Genomic DNA, 24,076 nt, shown 5'->3' on the forward strand with positions numbered 1-24,076 from the left:
TTTCCTGTAGGAAAGGAGTCTAAACGCGTACCCATTCCTGGAGATATACAAAGGAGATATGATCCATTACATGTGTCCTCTAGAGAACCAGACAGACTTCTGTGTCCCTGAACTTCATGAGAAGAAAACAACAACTGATGAGACGGAGGAAACAGAGGAGCATAGAGACGCTGATGTCACGGATTCAGAGACAGGTTTGTAACTACACTCAACATATCAGTCCAATAATAGATCACAACTTCAAAAGGGTATAGCATTGACACTACAATTACATTCATTCACACAGTAGATGCTTTTATCCAATACAACTTAAGCCAGAAATATACTCTACGCCAGTGGTTCTCAAACTTTTTTGTACCAAGACACATCTTTGTAAATATAAAATTTCCAAGGCACACCATTTTTTTCCCTCAAAAGTGATGTGTCTGTGAAATAAATTGTATTAAACCTTATGCTGCCTCTGAAACACAAATCAAAAATTAAAAATGGACTTGAAACCATGGTAAATTATATCTGTGAAAACATTTTTTTTTTTAAATGTACTACACAAATTTCATAGAATATTTGAAAAAGGTTATTTAGGTTGTAAGGACAAATTAGGGCTCTATGCAAAAAAAATTATTTAGGAAAAAAATGCAAAAGAAGAATGATGGATAAAAATATGATGATTATAAAACAATGTTTGTTTATTTTTTGGAACTTGCATTGACCTGGAATTTGCATAAATTCCTGCTTGGTAGTCTCATTATAAAGTGTGAACATTTCAACAGGAGATACAATTTTAATAGGTTTTTGCAGTCTGGCAGTGCGTGGTTATAATATTACAATGTGCACCTCAGTTAGAAGCAGAATACTGTTCGGTTCATTGCGCTGTCACCCTCTCACAGTTGTGCAAAGAGGCTCTTATTGTTAGAGTGACATTTCATGGTTATTTTTTTATGTTTGAGATTTTGCTTATCACGTTGAGTTAGACGAGGATGCTGACATGCTGTTTACTGGTATCGCACATTTTATGGATTCATGCATTTTTATTTGACTCGCTATTTTTCTCAGAAACTTGCTTTCGAGCGTGAGGTTAAGACATCATCCATCAATAATTAATTATTCAAAACGCCGTCCGTCATTTTGACAGATAGGCCTATAAGCAAGAATCTCCGCTTAAGCCATCTTCACGTGGTATATCTTCACTATCGTTCGGTTGATGCGTGCGCGTGAAAGAGAGAAGCAGAGAGCGCTTGCAGCCATGTGAGCAGGGTTGGGGAGTAACAGAATACATGTAACTGGATTACATATTTAAAATACAAAATATAAGTAATTGTATTCCACAGTTACAATTTGAATAATTGGTAATTAGAATACAGTTACATTCAAAAAGTATTTTGATTGCTGAAGAGATTACTTTGCATTTTATTGTCATTTGTTTCATTTAATATTTAGTCTATTCAGATGGAAAACATTTATACATATACAGGTGCATCTCAATAAATTAGAATGTCGTGGAAAAGTTCATTTATTTCAGTAATTCAACTCAAATTGTGAAACTCGTGTATTAAATAAATTCAATGCACACAGACTGAAGTAGTTTAAGTCTTTGGTTCTTTTAATTGTGATGATTTTGGCTCACATTTAACAAAAACCCACCAATTCACTATCTCAAAAAATTAGAATACATCATAAGACCAATAAAAAAAACATTTTTAGTGAATTGTTGGCCTTCTGGAAAGTATGTTCATTTACTGTATATGTACTCAATACTTGGTAGGGGCTCCTTTTGCTTTAATTACTGCCTCAATTCGGCGTGGCATGGAGGTGATCAGTTTGTGGCACTGCTGAGGTGGTATGGAAGCCCAGGTTTCTTTGACAGTGGCTTTCAGCTCATCTGCATTTTTTGGTCTCTTGTTTCTCATTTTCCTCTTGACAATACCCCATAGATTCTCTATGGGGTTCAGGTCTGGTGAGTTTGCTGGCCAGTCAAGCACACCAACACCATGGTCATTTAACCAACTTTTGGTGCTTTTGGCAGTGTGGGCAAGTGCCAAATCCTGCTGGAAAATGAAATCAGCATCTTTAAAAAGCTGGTCAGCAGAAGGAAGCATGAAGTGCTCCAAAATTTCTTGGTAAACAGGTGCAGTGACTTTGGTTTTCAAAAAACACAATGGACCAACACCAGCAGATGTCATTGCACCCCAAATCATCACAGACTGTGGAAACTTAACACTGGACTTCAAGCAACTTGGGCTATGAGCTTCTCCACCCTTCCTCCAGACTCTAGGACCTTGGTTTCCAAATGAAATACGAAACTTGCTCTCATCTGAAAAGAGGACTTTGGAACACTGGGCAACAGTCCAGTTCTTCTTCTCCTTAGCCCAGGTAAGACGCTTCTGACATTGTCTGTGGTTCAGGAGTGGCTTAACAAGAGGAATACGACAACTGTAGCCAAATTCCTTGACACGTCTGTGTGTGGTGGCTCTTGATGCCTTGACACCAGCCTCAGTCCATTCCTTGTGAAGTTCACCCAAATTCTTGAATCGATTTTGCTTGACAATCCTCATAAGGCTGTGGTTCTCTTGGTTGGTTGTGCATCTTTTTCTTCCACACTTTTTCCTTCCACTCAACTTTCTGTTAACATGCTTGGATACAGCACTCTGTGAACAGCCAGCTTCTTTGGCAATGAATGTTTGTGGCTTACCCTCCTTGTGAAGGGTGTCAATGATTGTCTTCTGGACAACTGTCAGATCAGCAGTCTTCCCCATGATTGTGTAGCCTAGTGAACCAAACTGAGAGACCATTTTGAAGGCTCAGGAAAGCTTTGCAGGTGTTTTGAGTTGATTAGCTGATTGGCATGTCACCATATTCTAATTTTTTGAGATAGTGAATTGGTGGGTTTTTGTTAAATGTGAGCCAAAATCATCACAATTAAAAGAACAATAGACTTAAACTACTTCAGTCTGTGTGCATTGAATTTATTTAATACACGAGTTTCACAATTTGAGTTGAATTACTGAAATAAATGAACTTTTCCATGACATTCTAATTTATTGAGATGCACCTGTAAGTGATGCGATCCTAAGAGCGTTTGAGCAGTGGTGAAACACTTTCTTATGATGGGTTACATTCATACGAGCAGACAGAGAAGTTTGAAGTAAGTTTGGAGCAGAAGAAATAGAAATAAACCTTGTGTAAATTGTCAGCTTTACGCTAAGCTAAAATGCTATTTCTAGCCATTTTACATGCACGTTACCAGGCACGGTCATATATTTTTTTTTTATCAAGAAAATTCACGTTGGATCATAATTTCTTTTTTTCTAGTAATTTTTGAGCCCTTTTATATGTGGATTGTTCACCGATTTTGCACCGATATGACTACGCAAAAGTACTCAGAAGGCTGCTTTCTTAAATATTTTTATCAAAGAATATTTGACATTATTATTATACATTGTCAACAAATTCTAGAAATGAACACTGAGAAAATAAAAAATAAATAAAAATACAATAAATAGCTTAAAAAACATCAGTACTGTATGGTCAGTATCAGTCAGTTTCTGACCATTTAAATAAAGAATAAATAAAAATACAATAAATAGCTAAATAAACATCAGTACTGTTTAGTATCAGTCAAATGCTGACCATTAAAATAAAGAATAAATAACAATAAAATAAATAGCTAAATAAACATCAGTATTGTTTAGTATCAGTCAAATGCTGACTATTAAAATAAAGAATAAATAAAAAGAAATAGCTAAATAAACATCAGTACTGTATGTTTAGTATCAGTCAAATGCTGACCATTAAAATAAAGAATAAATAAAAATAAAATAAATAGCTAAATAAACATCAGTACTGTTTAGTATCAGTCAAATGCTGACTATGTTAATACTGCCAGTCAATTATTGGCAGGTTGTAAAACAAGAAGCATTTACACCTGCCGAGACAAGAGAAAAACAGCGGCAGCGGTGTTACACCGTATTCTGCTATACAAGTTCAGGGGAAACTTTCAACGGTGCAAAACCAGACTTCTAAAATATTACATTTTATAAATGCAACGACTGGAATTGTTCGGTTGAAGGGGGTACCAAACTGTGAATCCTTAACAAAACAGTTTGGTGAATACATGTTTACACATTAGCTTCCACTCAGCTGACAAGCAATGAAAGTAGCTACGTGGTTTGCTAGTTAGCTATAAGCTCGTTGTCACGGAGAATAAAAGATGGACCAGCATTGCGTCTCACCAACTAGGTAACAGCGTAGTGTGAAATCAACACTCAACAGACACAATCCACCACCGCACCGTTGTCTGATGATCTGCAAAAAGATGCTCTGATGCTTACCTTTCAATATGCTTTATTACTTACTGCACTGACAAAATATAGCTGGCTAACAGCAAACAGACATTAGTGACATGGTTGTCAGGGACAGGGTTAATGTTATATTAGTTATATTGAAAAGGGAAAACGGTGGGGTCATTGTTTATTAACTTTCCAATATGTATTTCACAAACTAGTTAGCAACTTACCGCGAAGACACCGTTCAACTCCGCACCGTCTGCAGAGCCACTGTCAGTTCAGAGTCAGCTCTGTAAACAATGGAGTCGGAGCGTGCTCTGCTGGACAAACTTTCATAATGACACCAATAAAAAAGCAATGTTTTCTGCAGTATATGTTCTGAAAAAAAGTTTTCATATCTGCGCATATCGGTAAAATATATGCCGATACTGATATATTGATGAAAGGCTAATATCGGCCGATAATATCAGCCAACCGATATATCGGTCCTACTCCCAACCTTCTCCCAACCCTGCGTGTGAGACTGAGAAAACTGTGCTTTGAATGCAAAACTAACTAACGTGCCTCTTTTAAAAGTACTTGGTATATGATGCAAGATGCATCAAGGAGTTTTTATTCTGATTGTATGTTGCAATTACAAATGCTGAAGCTCTGCAAATTCCATGGCACACTGGCCCACCTGCCACGGTACACCAGTGTGGTGTGCCACGGCACACCGTTTGAGAACCACTGCTCTACGCAAGTACCAAAACAGGCCTAAGGGGCCGTTCAGACAGAACACGCTGAGTGCTGTTAAACCAAAGTCTTTCTAGCAAGTCAGTCCACTGTCGGCCATCTTTTGAATGCTCCCGGGAAGCTATTTCCAGTCATGCCAGTGCAGCTCGTATCAACAGTACTTGAATGGGGGAACACCGAAATCTAAAAAAACGGTTGGTCAAGATTCCGATCAAAGAGCATATTTTAAATCAGCTGTAAAATCTGACAAAACTGGTATCATAAACTGTGCTTCTTTACCTCATATTACGCAAAAAAATTAAATTTTCCCAGCATGTATAGCTAATGCGCATGTGCATTCTCAAGTTGATTGACAGGGGATGTCTGTATCTAAAAGGTGATTGGCTCTTTTACATGTAAGGCGGGACTTCCTTTCTTTGAAGGTCGGGCGCGAGAGCTCCTTGGTTGGGCGTTCCAATTTCTCCCATTCATTTAAATAGAAGTGGCAAGTCTCTGCTAAATAAATAGTCTCTGATAGAATACAGGTGTGTAAAGACAATTGTTGGGTGTAATCCAGTTACAAAGTAATTAGTTATTGTTATCTAATTATTTTTTAGTCAAAAAAGTAGTGTAGTGCATTACATTTGTAATCAGATTACAGTTACTACCTTTCAATTAATTTAATTACTTTTAAGTACATTATAGGGATATGCTTATTTCTAATATATTTTTTATGTAGAATACATTAATTATGGCCCCGTAATGAGTGATTGTGATTGTGTAACAATGAACAAGAAATAATATAAGACATTGTTTTGAATTTGTTGAGTGGAAAAGTGTTTTAGAAAGTAACTTTAATTATGTTCATGTGTATGTCATTTTGCTTTTCTTCTACATCCAATTAAAAGCTGACATTTAAAAAAAATAATAATAATTAAAAAAAGTCATGATTATTGCAGAATAATCTTTTGTTATTATTTGTTTTAAAAACTAGTCACTGAAACCATTTTCTTTTAAAATATTATTAATATTTGAAAAAATGTTGTCCACCAAATCCAAGTCATGTGGTGTAACATGAACATAGACATTTTGATGTCATGTGACAAAAAATATAAAACAGAGAGGACCCCTTTAGACCCTCAAGACACTTTGTGACGTAAAAAAAAAAATCATTATTTTGTCATATCGTTAAATATAAATATTGTTCACAATTTGTTCGACATAAGGTGTAACCCTGAGAAAACATCTTGATATTATTTACTCAAAAACGCATGATATTTGTAAACAATATTTTTTTACCTTGAAAATAATATTTTTTACCTTGAAAATATGTTTGAAAACTTTTTTGAAATGTATGATTAAGTTGTACACACTCATGTATTTAAGGTGCAAGGAAAGCATTTTAATACTGTACCTTTTAACTGATGGTTACACAATATGACATCTTTTAAGTCATTAAATCAATATTTTGGTAGAAAATGCTATTCATGTCTTTCAAAAATGTGTGAAACCAACTTGGATCCAATGATTACATTTTTAGGAACTTGACATGTGTTTTAAACTCGATTTTTAAAAGATTTCTTACTTTGTCAACCTTATTTGTCAATTACCCGTACACTCTTAAAAATAAAGGTTCTTCGAGGGTTCTTTGTCAGGGTGTATGGTTCCATGAAGAACCTTTACCATCTGTGGAACCTTTCCATTCCACAAAAGGTTCTTTGTAGTGCCAAAAGGTTCTTTAGACCATTAAAAGGTTCTTCACACTAAGTAATCTCAAGTGAATATTTTTTGAAACTGGTGAAAAGTTATCTCACTGCAAATTAATGGTGTTCTTTCAAATATCTTTGGTGAACATTATCAAAATGTTATCAACATTATTCATAAGTGAAACATTATTTAAACATTACTACATAAAATATGTCCTTGATTTATCACAGTTTTTAACATAATAATTTGTGTATCTGTTGAATAAACGAACAACACAGTTTCAATTTATTGGCTATAATAAAGGATATTATAGGATATTTTTATTTATATACTGTACATTTATAATTAATTATATCCATGGTTATTATGCGTTTCACTTTAAAGAATACAGCTTGTAAAGCTGAAGTGAAATATAAATGATCAATGATAAATAAGTTAAAAAAAAGAAAAAATTTAAATACATTATCATTTCACAATTAGCCAATAAGGCTATAAAAAACACAAAATTAGGTGATTTCCAATAGTAAAAGGTATTATGTCAATATAATGTTATAAAGTGCATTTTTTTATTGTTAATTATTTTCAAAGACATTTTAGATCCATTTCCACATTTGCATCATTTATCATAAGCATGCGCAGAAGACGAACAACCCCTGAGGGAACTAAGAAGGCACCAGAGGAAAACGTCGATTTTATGGTAAGTAGAGTGCATAGTTCAGTGTCGTTACTGATTGTTTTAGTGTCAGAATATTTTGATTTTGTTTTGTAAATCGAACAAAAACAAAATCAGTAATAGTAAAACCGATGGAGGTTTCAAACTTGAAAAACTTTAACGGCTCATTCCGTTTAGTGGAGCTCAGTGTGTGTGTGTGTGTATACAGACACTTTAATGGCTCATTCCGTTTAGTGGAGCTCTGTGTGTGTGTGTGTGTGTGTGTGTGTGTGTGTGTGTGTGTGTGTGTGTGTGTGTGTGTGTGTGTGTGTGTGTGTAAAGACACTTTAATGGCTCGTTCCGTTTAGTGGAGCTCTCTGTGTGTGTGTGTGTGTGTACAGACACTTTAACGGCTCGTTCCATTTAGTGGAGCTCAGTGTGTGTGTGTGTGTGTGTGTGTGTGTGTGTACAGACACTTTAATGGCTCATTCCGTTTAGTGGAGCTCAGTGTGTGTGTGTGTGTGTGTGTGTACAGACACTTTAACGGCTCATTCCGTTTAGTGGAGCTCGGTGTGTGTGTGTGTGTGTATACAGACACTTTAATGGTTCATTCCGTTTAGTGGAGCTCTGAGTGAGAGTGAGTGAGTGAGTGAGTGAGTGAGTGAGTGAGTGAGTGTTTGTATAGACAATTTAACGGCTCATTCCGTTAGTGAAGCAATGTGTGTGTGTGTACAGACACTTTAAGGGCTCATTCCATTTAGTGAAGCTGTGTGTGTGTGTGTGTGTGTAAAGACACTTTAATGGCTCGTTCCATTTTGTGGAGCTGTGGGTGTGTGTGTGTGTGTGTGTGTGTTTGTGTGTGTGTGTGTTTGTGTGTGTGTGTGTGTACAGACACTTTAACAGTTCATTCCGTTTAGTGAATCTGTGTGTGTGTGTGTGTGTGTGTGTGTAAAGACACTTTAGCGGCTCGTTTCCGTTTAGTGGAGCTCTGTGTGTGTGTGTGTGTGTGTGTGTGTGTGTGTGTGTGTGTGTGTGTGTGTCTGTTGACTTTGAATGTGAGACTGACATGGAGAGAAATGGAGTGTGTATGTCAACATACTACACTAATATATTGTTACATTTTAGGGCATATTGTGTATTGCAAAATGTTTTGTTTTGGTTTATTCCTTTGTGTTTTGTGAGGTTTTGCACTGACAGTGACAATACATTGTCTTATTGCCACATAGTGATGTACTGTAAAAATGTTTTCAGGACAGGTTAGTGCTGCCATCCTTCTCATGCCATTGCTTTTTAAAGAAAAGGAGCCAGCACTCTGCTATTGATCAGGTAACTTGCACACATAAAGAATGTGAACAAAATGACATAATCACCTATTATTAATGTACATTATTCTCAGCTAACAGGAGTTTTTATACATTATATTGTACATTATGTTATGTAATACTTATATTGCTTAAATACTTAAATTGTTTTTAAAAATGTTTTTCTGTGCTTATTGCTGTTTATCTTAGGAAGTTACTTCCATGTTATTGTAAAAAAAAATGTTTTATTATTTATGCCAGGTTGCACCATTACAGCCTCGCCCAAATCTGTTAAAATTGCTTTATTGTTTGTTGTCACAGGATCCTCTGTACAAAACTGCAACCATTCTTCTAAAGCACTGTGAAAATAGGGACCCTTTGGCCAGTCTCTGCATTTCCAAAGAGGATGGATGGAGGGGACATGATGGAGGATGATGGGAGTATTGATATCTCCCTGATTGATTGTTGCTGTACTCTTTGTATGATGTGTATTTATAGTTAAATATCCAAGATATCAAAGTAAAAAATAAATAAATAAATAAAAACATAATTTTTGAAGGCATTCAATTCCTTTTATGTAGGCATAAAAGGCATGCTATTGAAAACCTATATGTCACAGTGGTATATTTTGATGGTGGTATGTCTTGTAATCAGTAGAATGCGGCGTTAACCTGTATTAATGTTTAAGACTTCAGTCGTACTCTCCTCCACCCCTCTGCTTTAAAGGAAAAGATAAACAGTTAAGTCAGTTGCATTAATGTTCCTTAAAGGAATAGTTCACCCAAAAATGAAAACTTGCTGATAATTTACTCACCCTCAGGCCATCCAAGATGTATCTGAGTTTCTTTCTTCATCAAAACAGAATTTAAGACTTTTAGGATTTCATTTCAGGCCCCCTCCTCTAAACAATGCAAGTGAACGTACTCCATTTATTTACGGTCCAAAATACATATTTAGGGTGCATCAAAATAATCCACACGACTCCAGTAGACAAATACAGTTCTTCTGAATGCAAACGATTGATTATTTTGAGAAACAAAACAATACTTCTATACTTTTTAACTACAAACGTTTGCTTCCGTACATCTCTGTGACATGCGCTCATGAGAGGGATGACATAAGCTCGTTGGTAAGGTCACGTGTCACGTGGAGGAGGCAGGAAGTGCGTCATTGTTTACAATAGAAACATACACAGAGCACAGACCAAGCACCGTTCACAAACCAAAACAATTCCAAAACAATATAAAATAAAATAAAAATAATTTTCAAATAATAATAATAAAAAAAACAATGTAAACAATGACGCGCTTCCTGACTCCTCCTCTACGTGAAGCGTGACCTTACCACAGAGATGTACGGAAGCAAACATTTGTAGTTAAAAAGTATAGAAGTATTATCAGCACATTTTCATTTTTGGGTGAACTATTCCTTTAAATGCAGTGATTGATTGCTACAAGGTGGCTTGTTTCTCAGTGATGAAATACAGTACATTCAAAAGTTAAATGTTTCTCTGCTTAGTATATAATTCCATTAAAAAGAAGATTTTTGTGTTGCACTGTTTGATATTGTGCAGTTTTGTATTGATTGTTGAAACGTTAGTGCCTTGTATTCACATGCTCTCATGCATGCATTATTCATGTATACTGTAAAGGCAATAAACATGTTAACCATAATTTGTTGAGTCTTGTTACTCCTGTATTTTTTGTATTTTCTTTTGTCCACTGGATTTATTTAACATTAATTTTATTAACATTAACCCTTTCATTTATAATGGTTACTATAAATAAAAAGCATAAATGAAAGGGTTTTGGACCAGTTGGTGCCACAAAGAACCTTTGAAAAGAGTTCTTTGTAAAACCTGAAAAGTTTCTTTGTGGCACTAAGAAAAAAATGGTTCTTTAGAGAACCAATCACTGAAAGTTTCTTTGGGGAAGCAAAAAATGTTCTATGGCATTGCTGCGAAACATCCTTTTTGGTTCTTTGTGGCACCTTTATTTTTAAGAGTGTATGCTGCCATTTTGGCTGGGTCCCTCTCGAACATGAGATTTTAATCTTAAGTGACTATGTCCTGCTGGGGGAAAAAATAAAATCTAAAACCATTGTGGTTGGCTGGTCTTTGCTCAACCTGCAAAACCTGATCAGTTTTTTAGAGAGGTTTTGGGCACTTTTTAGCTGGTCAGGCTGGGAGACCACATGGCCTCCAGCTAAACAAGCTGAGTACCTGCTTCGCCAAGCTGGGATACCATCATAAACCAGCTAAGACCAGCCAGCTTTGGCTAGTTTAAACTGTTTCTTTTTTCAGCAGGGTAGTGAAAATAAAGATTTAATAATAACAATTTATTATTTATGACAATTGCACAGTGCTCACGCTTTATCTGCTGTATTATGTATCTGTTATGAGCCAACAAGCATAGGGAAACGGAGACAAATGAAAGGGTATGCCTCAATTACAGCTGTAATAGTTCACAATTCACTCTGTGGTCAGGAAAACAAATGGCTGTGAAGATTGATGCTAAAGTCCATGGGCTGTTTTCTGCTCTGCACAGTCAAACAGAGTCATTACTCCAGCGGGACAACAGCTAAGCTCAGTGTGTGTGTGTGTGTGTGTGTGGTGTGGTTTACGAGGAAATTTTTTTAGGTTACAAACTGATAATTACAAGGGTAATATGCTATAAATGTGGTTTATGGGGACATTTCTAGTGTCCCCATAATTCAGATCGTTTAAAAAAACATACTAAATGATGTTTTTTGAAAATGTAAAAATGCAGAAAGTTTTTTGTAAGGGTTAGGTTTAGGGGTAGGGTTAGGGTTAGGTGATAGAATCTATAGTTTGTACAGTATAAAAATCATTATGTCTATGGAGAGTCCTCATAAGGATAGCCATACCAACGTGTGTGTGTGTGTGTGTGTGTGTGTGTGTGTGTGTGTGTGTGCGTGCATGCCTGAAGCTCTCTTAAAGGCCGTTCAATCACAGCTGCTCAGCTGGATCTGACAAGTGCAGGTTTTGAATCAAACTCATTCATTTGGGGGATTGCAGGGCAGTTCAGAACAGCACTCTCTTTTTTTCTCTCTCTCCATCCATTGTCCACCTCCTATTACTCCATCTATTTGGTGCTTTAATTTGAACTGCATAACTTAATTTTACTATTGAGAAATGTATGTAAACTAGTATGCTACATTATGCTGCATCCTTTTGTAAAATGATTCTAAAAAGCTTTAGAATAAGGGTCAAAGTAATGTTTTATTGTAATGTGGGCTGCTTTCATTACACTAGTAACAAGTGCATTTTGTATCTGTAAGTGTAAAACATAAGGTTAAAACATTCTAAAGTTACATCAGCCAATAAGAAATTATTTTTAATTATTTTTAGTAACTGTTTATTTACTTTAAAGACCCCATGAAATGGATTGAGGAACACAATATTCTTTATCATGTCTGCGTATTTCCTATTGAAACTGGAATTTGGAATGGGACATGTACCCAAATAGCTTTTTGTTACTTTATATTTTAGACTGTGGCAAGTGGTTAGGGGAGGGCCATGCAAGCCATTTATTGGACAAAAATTGGTAATCGTCCCTGCAAACAAAATGAATCATCAATATTTATGGTCAATTTTCCTGGAAGAAAAATAAAATAGGATATATGCCAGGCTTTATCGCTCTTCGACATCATTTGATCATAATTTAATGAATTACTATTGCCATGATTGATAAAGTGCACAAACATATTTCTTTGAATAAATTCAAGTTCATAGCATGCTTTCCGGGGGCAGTAATAGCGCAATGTTAATTTGGAAGAAAAATCAAATAGGATATATGCCAGGATGTAGCACTCTTCTACATCATTTGATCATAATTTAATGAATTAATATTGCCATGATTGATAAAGTGCACAAACATATTTTTTAGAATAAAATTCAGTTCATAGCATGCTCTCCGGGGGCAAATTGCGCCGAGCAAATACCACAGAGTTTTGTGAATAAAGTGCAATTTATAATGAGCCTTCTTTACCTCGAAAGAGGTGTTTTTGCGTGGAAAGGAATGACAGTGATTTTATTCAAATACTCAAGATGCAAATAATGCTATTTGAGTGCTGATTGCACCTGCTTAAACTACATTGTGGGTGGTTATGAATAAGATGCAGGTTTTTTGTGCTAAAATACCATGCGCAAAAGTTGCGCAGTAAATTCATTAAATTAGCCCCCATAAATTTTACAGTCTATGAAAAATGTTAAGTGCGTATACAATATACAGTCCTACTAGGACTTATTTAACATACAACAATGACAAACCATGGTTTACAGCAAAACTCAGGCAGCTTTGTCAGGCCAAAGAGGATGCTTACAGAAGTGGGGATACATTTTTTTTTATAATCAGGCCAAAAATAGACTGACAAAGGAGATCAGAGTGGCTAAAAGAAGCTATTTTGAAAAGCAGAAAAAAACTGTTTTCAGCTAACGACCCTGCATCAGTGTGGAGAGGCCTGAAAGACTTTACCAACTACAAGACACCATCCCCAACACTGTAGGGAATCAACAATTGGCTGACAACCTAAATGTGTTTTACTGTAGATTTGAAAAGCCTAGTCTCACACCGCACACCTGCTCTAACCTTCACAGCACACAAACATTTACACCTTCTGCAAACCCCCTCCTCACCTCACCTGCTACTCAACCTGCACTTAAGATCTGTAAAGTGGATGTGTGCCAGGTCTTCCAGAAACCGTAGACAAGAAAAGCACAGGGCCCAGATGGTGTTTCACCCACTTGTCTAAAATCCTGTGCTGCTCAGCTGGCTCCCATCTTCACACAGATCTTCAACAGATCACTGGAGCAGTGTGAAGTTCCCTGCTGTTTCAAATGCTCCACAATCATCCCCATCCCAAAGAAACCCAAGATCAAATGACTTAATGACTACAGACCTGTTGCTCTGATATCTGTGGTCATGAAGTCATTTGAGAGACTGGTGTTGGCCCACCTGGAGGACATCACTGAACCCTTTCTGGATCCCCTGCAGTTTCTTATCGAGTAAACAGGTCTGTGGATGATACAGTCAATATGGGACTGCATTACACACTTCAGACAGACCAGGGACTTATGTGATACTATTTGTTGACTTCAGTTCGGCTTTTAACACCATCAACCCTGCTCTCCTGTGGACTAAATTAACCCAGCTCTCTGTTCCTGCCTCTATCTGTTAGTGGATCACCAGCTTTCTGACAGACAGGCAGCAGCTAGTAAAATGGGGAAATTCACCTCCAGCAGATGTACAATTAGCACTGGTGCCCCCCAGGGATGTGTACTCTCCCCACTACTCTTCTCCCTGTACACAAATGACTGCACCACCAAGGACCCCTCTGTTAAGCTCCTGAAGTTTGCAGACAACACTACAGTCATCAGCCTCATCCAAGATGCCGATGAGTCTGCATACAGAAGGGAAGTTGAACAGCTGGCCATCTGGTGCAGTCAAAACAACCCAGAGCTGAACATGCTTAAAACAGTGGAGATGATAGTTGACTTTAGGAGGAACATCTCAACATTACCCCCGCTCACCATTCTAAACAGCACTGTGGCAGCAGTGGAGTCATTCAGGTTCACTGGCACTACCATCTCACAGGACCTGAAGTGGGAGACCCACATTGTGGAAAAAGACCCAGCAGAGGTTGTACTTCCTTCGCCAGCTGAGGAAGTTCAACCTGCCACAGGTGTTGCTGATACAGTTCTACTCAGCAGTCATTGAGTCTGTCCTTTGCATTTCTATATCTGTCTGGTTTGGTTCAGCTTCCAAGTCAGACATCAGAAGACTTCAAAGGATAGTTCAGACTGCTAAGAGGATTATTGGTGCTCCCCTTCCCACCCTGCTAGAACTGTACACAACCAGAGTGACAAAAAGGGCAGGCAAAATCACTCTTGACCCCATTCACCCAGCATACTTCCTTTTCGAACTGTTGCCCTCTGGCCGGTGCTACAGAGCACTGAGCACCAGAACAGCCAGGCACAGGAACATTTTTTTTCCCCTCAGGCCATCCACCTCATGAATAGTTAAAACTGCCCCCAAATATTTTCCTTTTGTCAATACAACCATGTGCAATATTCAATCCATCCGTTCCTACTTATATCCATATTTCATTTATATTCTTTAACATATCCTACCTCTTCTTCAATACATCACCTGAAGATAACTGTATATCTGTATATAAAACATTCTAACAACATTATTGCTCTATTGTATATTTCTCTTTTTTCATCTGTTACAGTATATCTTATTTTTTTATTTTGATGTCATTATATGTGTATATGTTTAAATATATATGTATGTATGTATATACGGTTGCATATGCACTGGAAGCTTCTGTCACTATGACAAATTCCTTTTACTTGGCAATAAAGCTCATTCTGATTCTGAGTATATGCTTGTATAAGTTTGTTTTTTCAATTTGTATGTGCTAGCATATATAGGCATAAAAAGCCACAAAACTCATATTTTGAATATAAGTACAGTTGTGCTCAAAAGTTTGCATACCCTGGCAGAAATTGTGAAATTTTGACATTGATTTTGAAAATATGACTGATCATGCAAAAAAAATTGTCTTTTATTTAAGGATAGTGATCATATGAAGCCATTTATTATCACATAGTTGTTTGGCTCCTTTTTAAATCATAATGAAAACAGAAATCACCCAAATGGCCCTGATCAAAAGTTTACATACCCCTGAATGTTTGGCCTTGTTACAGACACAAGGTAACACACACAGGTTTAAATGGAAATTATAGGTTAATTTCCCACACCTGTGGCTTTTTAAATTGCAATTAGTGTCTGTGTATAAATAGTCAATGAGTTTGTTAGCTCTCACGTGGATGTACTGAGCAGGCTAGATACTGAGCCATGGGGAGTAGAAAATAACTGTCAAAAGACTTGCATAACAAGGTAATGGAACTTTATAAAGATGGAAAAGGATATAAAAAGATATCCAAAGCCTTGAAAATGCCAGTCAGTACTGTTCAATCACTTATTAAGAAGAGGAAAATTCGGGGATCTCTTGATACCAAGCCAAGGTCAGGTAGGCCAAGAAAGATTTCAGCCACAACTGCCAGAAGAATTGTTCAGGATACAAAGAAAAACCCACAGGTAACCTCAGGAGAAATACAGGCTGCTCTGGAAAAAGACGGTGTGGTTGTTTCAAGGAGCACAATACAACGATACTTGAACAAAAATGAGCTGCATGGTCGAGTTGCCAGAAAGAAGCCTTTACTGCGCCAGTGCCACAAAAAAGCCCAGTTACAATATGCCCGACAACACCTTGACACGCCTCACAGCTTCTGGCACACTCTAATTTGGAGTGACGAGACCAAAATAGAGCTTTATGGTCACAACCATAAGCGCTATGTTTGGAGAGGGGTCAACAAGGCCTATAGTGAAAAGAATACCATCCCCACTGTGAAGCATGGTGGTGGCTCACTGATGTTTTGGGGGTGTGTGAGCTCTATAGGCATGGGGAATCTTGTGAAAATTGATGGCAAGATGAATGCAGTATGTTATCAGAAAATACTGGCAGACAATTTGCATTCTTCTGCAGGAAAGCTGCGCATGGAACGCTCTTGGTCTTTCCAGCACGACAATGACCCTAAGCACAAGGCCAAGTTGACCCTCCAGTGGTTACAACAGAAAAAGGTGAAGGTTCTGGAGTGGCCATCACAGTCTCCTGACCTTAATATCATCGAGCCATTCTGGGGAGATCCCAAACGTGCAGTTCATGCAAGACGACCAAAGATTTTGTATGACATGGAGGCATTTTGCCAAGACGAATGGGCAGCTATACCACCTGCAAGAATTTGGGGCCTATTACAAAAGACTGCACGCTGTCATTGATGCAGTATTAAGAACTAAGGGTATGCAGACTTTTGAACAGGGGTCATTTCATTTTTTTCTTTGTTGCAATGTTTTGTTTTATGAATGTGCCATTCTGTTATAACCTACAGTTGAATATGAATCCCATAAGAAATAAAAGAAATGTGTTTTGCCTGCTCACTCATGTTTTCTTTAAAAATGGTACATATATTACCAATTCACCAAGGGTATGCAAACTTTTGAGCACAACTGTATGTGCTTTAATTAGTTTTGTCTGTTAGTGTCCATGATGAGCTCGGATCATTACAACCGTCATTATACTTTTGTGCCCACTGTCATATATCCTTATGTCTGTATCTCACCTTATGTCTTCTCTCTCTCTCTCTCTCTCTCTCTCTCTCTAACCAACTCTCACTCACTCTCTGTCTTAGCTATAATTAATCCTGTCCTCTTTTAAAATCTCTTTCGTCTGAAACATTTTACTGAACAAAAATCCTGAAGCTCGGCTAACAATCCCACTGGGCCCAATTTAGAAACTAATTCAGGCAAATGTGATTTAAAAGGCTTTCCAAGGAAAGATATGCTTCGGCTTTGTTGAGATTTCAAACCAGTTGGAGTGGCTGAAAATAATTCAGGTTTTCCCAAACTGAAATTTCTCCCTCACACTATATATCAAATCGAAAACCTGTTATTGCCAAAACAATGTTTCTTGATTGTTCGACAATGTACAGTGGTGAAAACTGTGTATTAATTTGGATTTAATTTAAAATTTTGGAAGCCCAAAATCCCCTTATAGTCAACTATTGTCTACTACACCCTTCATTCTGCTAATGATTCAATAGGTGCATATACTTTCTTCTTCATAGACAGTGTGTTCAATGATCTTCATCGCTTTTTCAGTTCTCACCATCCTATTAATTACCATGCACATATTATGGTATATTGACAAAGTGTCTCATTTTCCTTGTCTAATCCCTTCAGTCTATCTCTCATGGTGGCAAACTCTGTGTCTTGGGCAGGCCAGGATCTGTCTTGAGTTGAAACCGATACTGACAATACGACGAGTTATTAAGGCCAGGAAAGTGATTAGGAAAAGGGAGTAGAACTGGTGAATTAGGGACATTCTCACAACATTACATCGTTGTCTCAAGGGACCATTCTCAGATGTGACAATGATATTTTAGAGGGTGTCATCCAAGCTGTGAACAGAGCTAATTTTAGTGTCATGGCACTCAAGAGCACCAAGGGTACACTGTGCACAAAGTAAAGGACAAGTACAGGCAAATTCACAAGGACCAGAAATCCCAGTCTAATCTTAGCGGTGCCCTTTTGGGTTGTTAAAAGGTTTCTCACATACTCTGGCTGAGAGGTTATAATTAGCTGTGGTGACTTGGACTTGGTTGAGAGGAAGCTGCTGCCTAACAAGTAGCTTTTAGAGGAAAGGTTTGGGTAACAGTCTATGATTTGAAGTAGCAACTACACATTGACTTTAACTACCGTGACATAAGTCTGCATTTAAGCAATACAGCACTAGAGGTCATGTTACATTTTTTTATGGCTAAAGGACATTATTAGACACGAGAAGAGTGCATGCAACTACTTTATTGCCACTATATTCACAATATACTGTAGCTTGGCCTCAAGTGTCGTATATGTTTTTATAAAGCTGTAACTACTGAATGCAAATCTTAAGGACACAGTTTTTCATTTTATTAAGCAAATTCATTTAGTGCCATCCTTCTGCTAAAAGATGTAGTCCCTGATAGGTTGGGAGCTGTGAACTGGTTTCATTTTTAAAGAAATACTGGAACCGAGTGATATTCATAACTTTCGGTTAACAATTCTCAAATGTGCATTATTCTACCAATGTGGATGCGACACTGTGCTAAAATACTCGGACAGTGTTTCCTGTGCTATCATTCAGCGGCACTGCAACACCGCTGCTTAATCATCAGTGAGAAACATACAGTGTGGCCAGTGTAGTCCAATTCCTGAACAAATTACTCTTATGAGTCAGTTCTTTTGAATCTGTAACGTGAAACATGCAACACGACCAGTGTATTCAAATTACAGTACAAATGACTCTTATGAGTCGGTTCTTTTGAATATATAGCATGAAATATACAACATGACCAGTGTCGTACGATTCCTGAACAAATGACACTTATGAGCTAGTTCTTTTGAATCTACAGCTCAAAATACAGTGCTTCCTACTGGATGAATTATTCTTACCCTCCGGTTCTTTTAGTGAACCAAAAACGTATAGAAAAAGCAAGTCAATCATTTCGTCATGTCTGAGTCAATATGAACTAAGAATTGTGTTATGTGTACATAATGGCTTGTGCTACTTAAATCATAGTAATTACGGGATGGTTGTCATGAGTTAGTGATATTTTATATTTATTAATAATGATTTAATAACATATCTTAATTAAAATATTTTTATAAACACCCTTTGCACTAATCAATTTTGTTAAAATATTAAATTATATTATCAGAGAGGTAAAGTAGAAAAATCAATGCGTTTCCAAACGAAAACGTATTAGCGTGGACATGGACTCAGACTGCATTGCATGAAACAATTTTGAGAATAAGCTGGACTCCAAAATGGACTGATTCATTATCCAGTATTTTGTAGTTTGCATACACTAGCTGTAACCTTCTACCTTGATCAAAGGTTTATTAATGTTATAAAATATAATTAATTGAGGCTTGTTGGGGATGATTCATTACAGCTGAATGACATTCAGGCATGTTTATGGGTGAGAAAATTTAAGGTGTGTTGTGGCACCTGATGGGGTTTGAAAAGGTCTTCACCTCTCTGCTTCTCTCTTCTGCCAGAGTGGATCCCCACAATGAGCAGAAAGCTGGAGCCTAATTGGGGTGCCATATCTAATATGTTGAGATGGGCTAAATGAGACTGGGATCAGTTCTCTCAATCTAAAACAATACTGGCAGGGAGGGAGCAGAGAGCAAATTCACAGAGGTCTTAAAAAATTAGGCTGCATTAAATTATTGCCAAGTTCTATTCTAGTTTATAAAACCAGTTTAAGACTGACACGTGATGTACATTCTCTTTTTCTCTTTCTCTCTCATCCATGTCAATCCTCATTATGATTTAGTAATTTATTTGTTCATTTTGAAGCATTTGATTGCAGTGGTGACCCTATTAAATTACACCTTACTAAAAGATCATTACCTCTTGCCAAAAGGTTAGACTGGAGAGCAACTTCATTATAGTTATGTCCATTTTTGTCTTTTCTGTCATACAAGTTATCGTACATCCCTGGTTTGACGTGTTGTGCATTCTGCTCACTACAGTTTTACAGAGTGGTTATCTGGGTTACCATAGCCTTTCTGTCAGTTCAAACCAGTCTGGCCATTCTCATCAACAAGGCATTTCAGTCTGCAGAACTGCCGCTCACTGGATGTTTTTTGTTTTTGGCACCATTTTGAGTAAACTCTAGAGACTGTTGTGCATGAAAATCCAAGAAGATCAGCAGTTACAGCAATACTCAAACCAGCCCGTTTTTCCCCATTCTGATGGTTGATGTGAACATTAACTGAAGCTCCTGACCTGTATCTGCGTGATTTTATGCATTGCACTGCTGCCACACAATTGTCTGATTAGATAATCACATGAATAATAGGTGTACAGGTGTTCCTAGCATTCTTCTTTTAGGAATTTCTTTTTTCTTCCCAGAAGAATCACAGTTTTTTTTTTTAACCAGAGTCTCACCTATAATTCTGAGTTAAATGTTTGAAATCTCTTTGAAAGCATTTTTAATTTGGCACAAATGTAGCCTCAGGGGGTTGTTTGAGCTCATATTTAGCTTTTTGGCAATTATAACTCACCTGGTGTGTGTCACGATAACAGCACAGCTTCTTGCAATTATACTGCTGTTAGTAAATTACTATAACCATCTGATGCTGAGACATGCCATTAAAGGATCCCCAAAGGCTATCAACAAACAGCAGGACTTTAAGCTGCCATTTAAATATTTTTTAATTATATATTCTTTCCATTTTCTAAATGTCGCTGAAGTTTCTTATTATCTATTAATAATTAAAATGTATGTTCACTCAGAATTGTTCGTAATGGTATAGAGGGATCTACTCGAGTAGTGGAAGAAAGACAGTCTTATTAATTTGGGCACAATAAGTCATCATGTCATGTCATCATGCACTCTGTGCATTAACTTTTTATCATAAGAGAAGTGGTAGTTGATTAAAATGTATTGTTTATATGTTTCAGGTAAAGAATTTAGGCCTGAGTCAAGCTCTGTGATCAAGGAGGTGGTTGATGAGTGCAGGAACGTGGTGGAAGCATCAGCCCCATTGCTGGAATGCTCTCAGCAGGCACTGGGTGAAGAAGAGGGTCAAAGTGAGGATGGGGACCAGGGAGGCAAGGGATCGAGTGAGTCTGTAGGCAGTGGCTCTTCCTTTGAAGAGCTGGACATGGAAATAGAAGAGGAGAAGGAGGAGGAAAAGAATGAAGACCTGGAAGAAGAGGAGGAAGATCATAATGGACAGGAGAAGATAGAGGAAGAAACAGTCGGGAACAGAGAGGAGTGAGGGATAAAGTGGATTAGAGGGAATGTGGGTGAATGATGAGTGTTTGTGTATGCATATGTGCATATCTGAGTGTGGATGTATACAGTATGTGAGAGGAAAAGAGTTTGTATTTGTCTTTGAAATCATCAAAGGCTTTGTTTTCTTTTTGAATGAGTCTTTTTGAATGTTTGAAATTGGCATCCCTAAATACGTGGAACATTTCTTCCCTGTTATCACAGCAAACAATTATTCATTTCATAACCTTTTATTAAAAACCCAATGAAACGCACATTATTCTTTCACTTTGTATTTATTTCTGTAAAAAAAAGAAAGAAAATTATACGTTGCTTTCTCTATTGTCTTTCTTTCACACAGTAATCATGGACTACATTTAGCCAGAAAGTAAATAATATGCATTCTGAAAATGAGGTAACACCATTAGCCATTAACACTACTTAACAGCTTAATCAGACCTTTTTCATAAACATGTTCAACAGATGATGTTTTCAGTTGTGTTTGATTCAAAACAGGAATAATTAATTGCAAGTGTTTTATTGATTCTGTTGTATTCAAATGAAACTGAAAAGAGCAGAATAGCAGGGGAATGCAGAGGGTATTTTGTTATTTGCAATTCAATTGCCGTATACCATTTTTGTCCTCCCTGCATGCAATTGAAAGACTATCTATTTGTTGTTTGGAAAAGGTTTGCTGAACAAACAGAGAGATTTAGTATATGAAAAATATTCAAATATAACAATATATGTTTCTCTTCCTTTATTATGTATTTTTCTATATACATTTTTCTGTAATTACTTCTCACATCCCACCTAAGAGAAACAGGGTTTAGCATAAGGATATGTTTTGTTTTGAGTAATATTTTTGTGGAATTGTCATCTTATGTGTCAGAATGTATTATGCTGTTATGTCTTCTTTTGATACTAACAGATAATGTCCCTGAAAACAGTCTGCAACACTCTGTTGATCAGGCTTTTTACAATGTAATTCTGCATTCTTAAAGTATAAAGTATGTGTAAGGCAAAAATGTGTTTGTGTGTTTGCTTTAACAGTGCTATTTGCTATTGCACCTGGTTTACTAAAGCAAACTTTTCTTTGAGGAAAAGAAGTACAATTTTAACTTTGCTCCCAAAAAATTAAAATACTTCCAACCAAACGCTGAATCACCAGAACCAATAATGACATTATTATTATTTATTTTTTTGGTAACACTTTAAAAATAAGGTTCTCTTAGTTAATGCATTAGGTATCATGAACTAACAATGAACAATACATTTTTACAGCATTTATTAATTATTAATGTTAATTTATCAAAATACTTTTTTTAATTGTTTCTTCATGTTATTGTTTGGTTTATAATGCATACAAAGAATATTCAGGGTTCAATACAAGTTAAAGGGATAGTTCACCCAAAAATAAAAAATTATCTTATCATTTACTCACCCTCATGCCATCCCAGAGGAGTATGACTTTGTTTCTTCTGCAGAACCTAAACAAAGATTTTTTTGGAAGAATATCTCAGCTCTGTAGGTCCATACAATGCAAGTGAATGGTGACCAAAACTTTCAATATGGAGATCCAATCGGTTTTAGGTGAGAACAGGCCAAAATGTAACATCTGCAGTCTCCTTGGCGATCATGATTTCAAGCTCAATTACACTACCTAGCATCATCCAGCGCTAGGAAGTGTAATCAAGCTTGAAATCATGATCGTGCCTAGAGACTACAATGGTATGATATACAGTAAAAACGGAGTTACATTTTGGTCTGTTCTCACCCAAAACCGATCGCTTTAGAAAACACGGATTTAACCACTGGAGTCATATAGATTACTTATATGCTGCATTTGTGTGCTTTTCGGAGCTTCAAAGTTTTGGTCACCATTGACTTGCATTGTATGGACCTACAGAGCTGAAATATTCTTTCAAAAATCTTTGTTTAGGTTCTGCAGAAGAAACAGTCGTACACATCTGAGTAAATGATGAGAGAATTTTCAATTTTGGGTGAACTATTCCTTTAATCCCAGTTAACAGCATAATGCTGATTTCCACATTATTTCAGATTATTTTATTTCAGATTTTTTTAAGGATTGCATTTGTTGTATTTTGTATATTTGTATTTGTTTCTTTTATGTTAGATAATGTTATGCAATTATTGTGTATTTTAATGTACATGTAAGGTGTCCTTGAGTGTCCTGAAAGGTGTCCATAAATAAAATGTATTATTATTATTATTAAAAAAAAAATCTTATTTACAGTAAGGCACTTGGAAGTGAATTGGGCCAGTCCATAAATTGTAAAATACACACTGTTTCAAAAATATAGCTGCAAGACATAAACATTCCTTGTATTAACATCATTTTGTGTGATAAAATCACTTGCTACCTTTTACTGTGTAAAGGTATATCCAATATTACAATTTAGTTTCCATGACCACCGAACACTGTAATCCTGGCATTATATATAGTGTTACACAGATAAGGTTAGAAAGCAATTGTATCACTCTAAAATTATGTTAACATGTATAATGTTTACATTTTGTGGCTATACTTTTGAAATGTAACCTTTATTTTAAAGTGTTAAAACATTTTAAAAATATATTTACTTGCTTCATATTACAAAGTGCAGACATGAAAGACTGTTTTTTCATTGACACATGCTGGTCTTCCACATACATACTTAATAAGCACTGATTGACAAGGGTATCCCACTAACATTTATGCTCTAAACCCTCCTTTGTAACATAGCAATTTACCCTGATCTTGTCTGTGGTTGATATGTGTGTTTGTCATTGACAAAAAAACAACAACAACAAAAAACAATCAATATAAGTGCAATAATTCAAGAGCTCCAGTTGGTTTCATATCTTCTGAACATTTTGCCATGGGATTGCAGCTAGCTCAGTGAAGCTGAATAAAGGAGGAGCATTGAAATGACCTCTCAGCAGGGTTCTGGTTGGCCAGCTGCCTTAACAACCTCAAACACTAACAGATATTAGTGTACAC

General features: G+C 36.6%; 1 protein-coding gene across 2 annotated transcripts in view; it reads left to right on the top strand.

The window, feature by feature from the left end:
* Positions 1-23,298, top strand: part of LOC127446563 (testis-expressed protein 264-like) — a 116,043-nt gene extending 92,745 nt beyond the window's left edge. Inside the window, exons 3-4 of one of the 2 annotated variants that reach the window (XM_051707579.1) lie at positions 11-194; positions 20,760-23,298. In XM_051707579.1, coding sequence (XP_051563539.1) covers positions 11-194; positions 20,760-21,079 — 504 coding nt within the window. In that variant the 3' untranslated portion in view covers positions 21,080-23,298. Of the gene's footprint in view, positions 1-10; positions 197-20,759 lie in introns of those variants that run through there. The other variant, XM_051707580.1, reaches the window with a different exon arrangement.
* Positions 23,299-24,076: the final 778 nt, after the last annotated feature.

Source organism: Myxocyprinus asiaticus, chromosome 9 (genome assembly GCF_019703515.2).
Source record: "Myxocyprinus asiaticus isolate MX2 ecotype Aquarium Trade chromosome 9, UBuf_Myxa_2, whole genome shotgun sequence".
NCBI classification, from domain to species: domain Eukaryota; kingdom Metazoa; phylum Chordata; class Actinopteri; order Cypriniformes; family Catostomidae; genus Myxocyprinus; species Myxocyprinus asiaticus.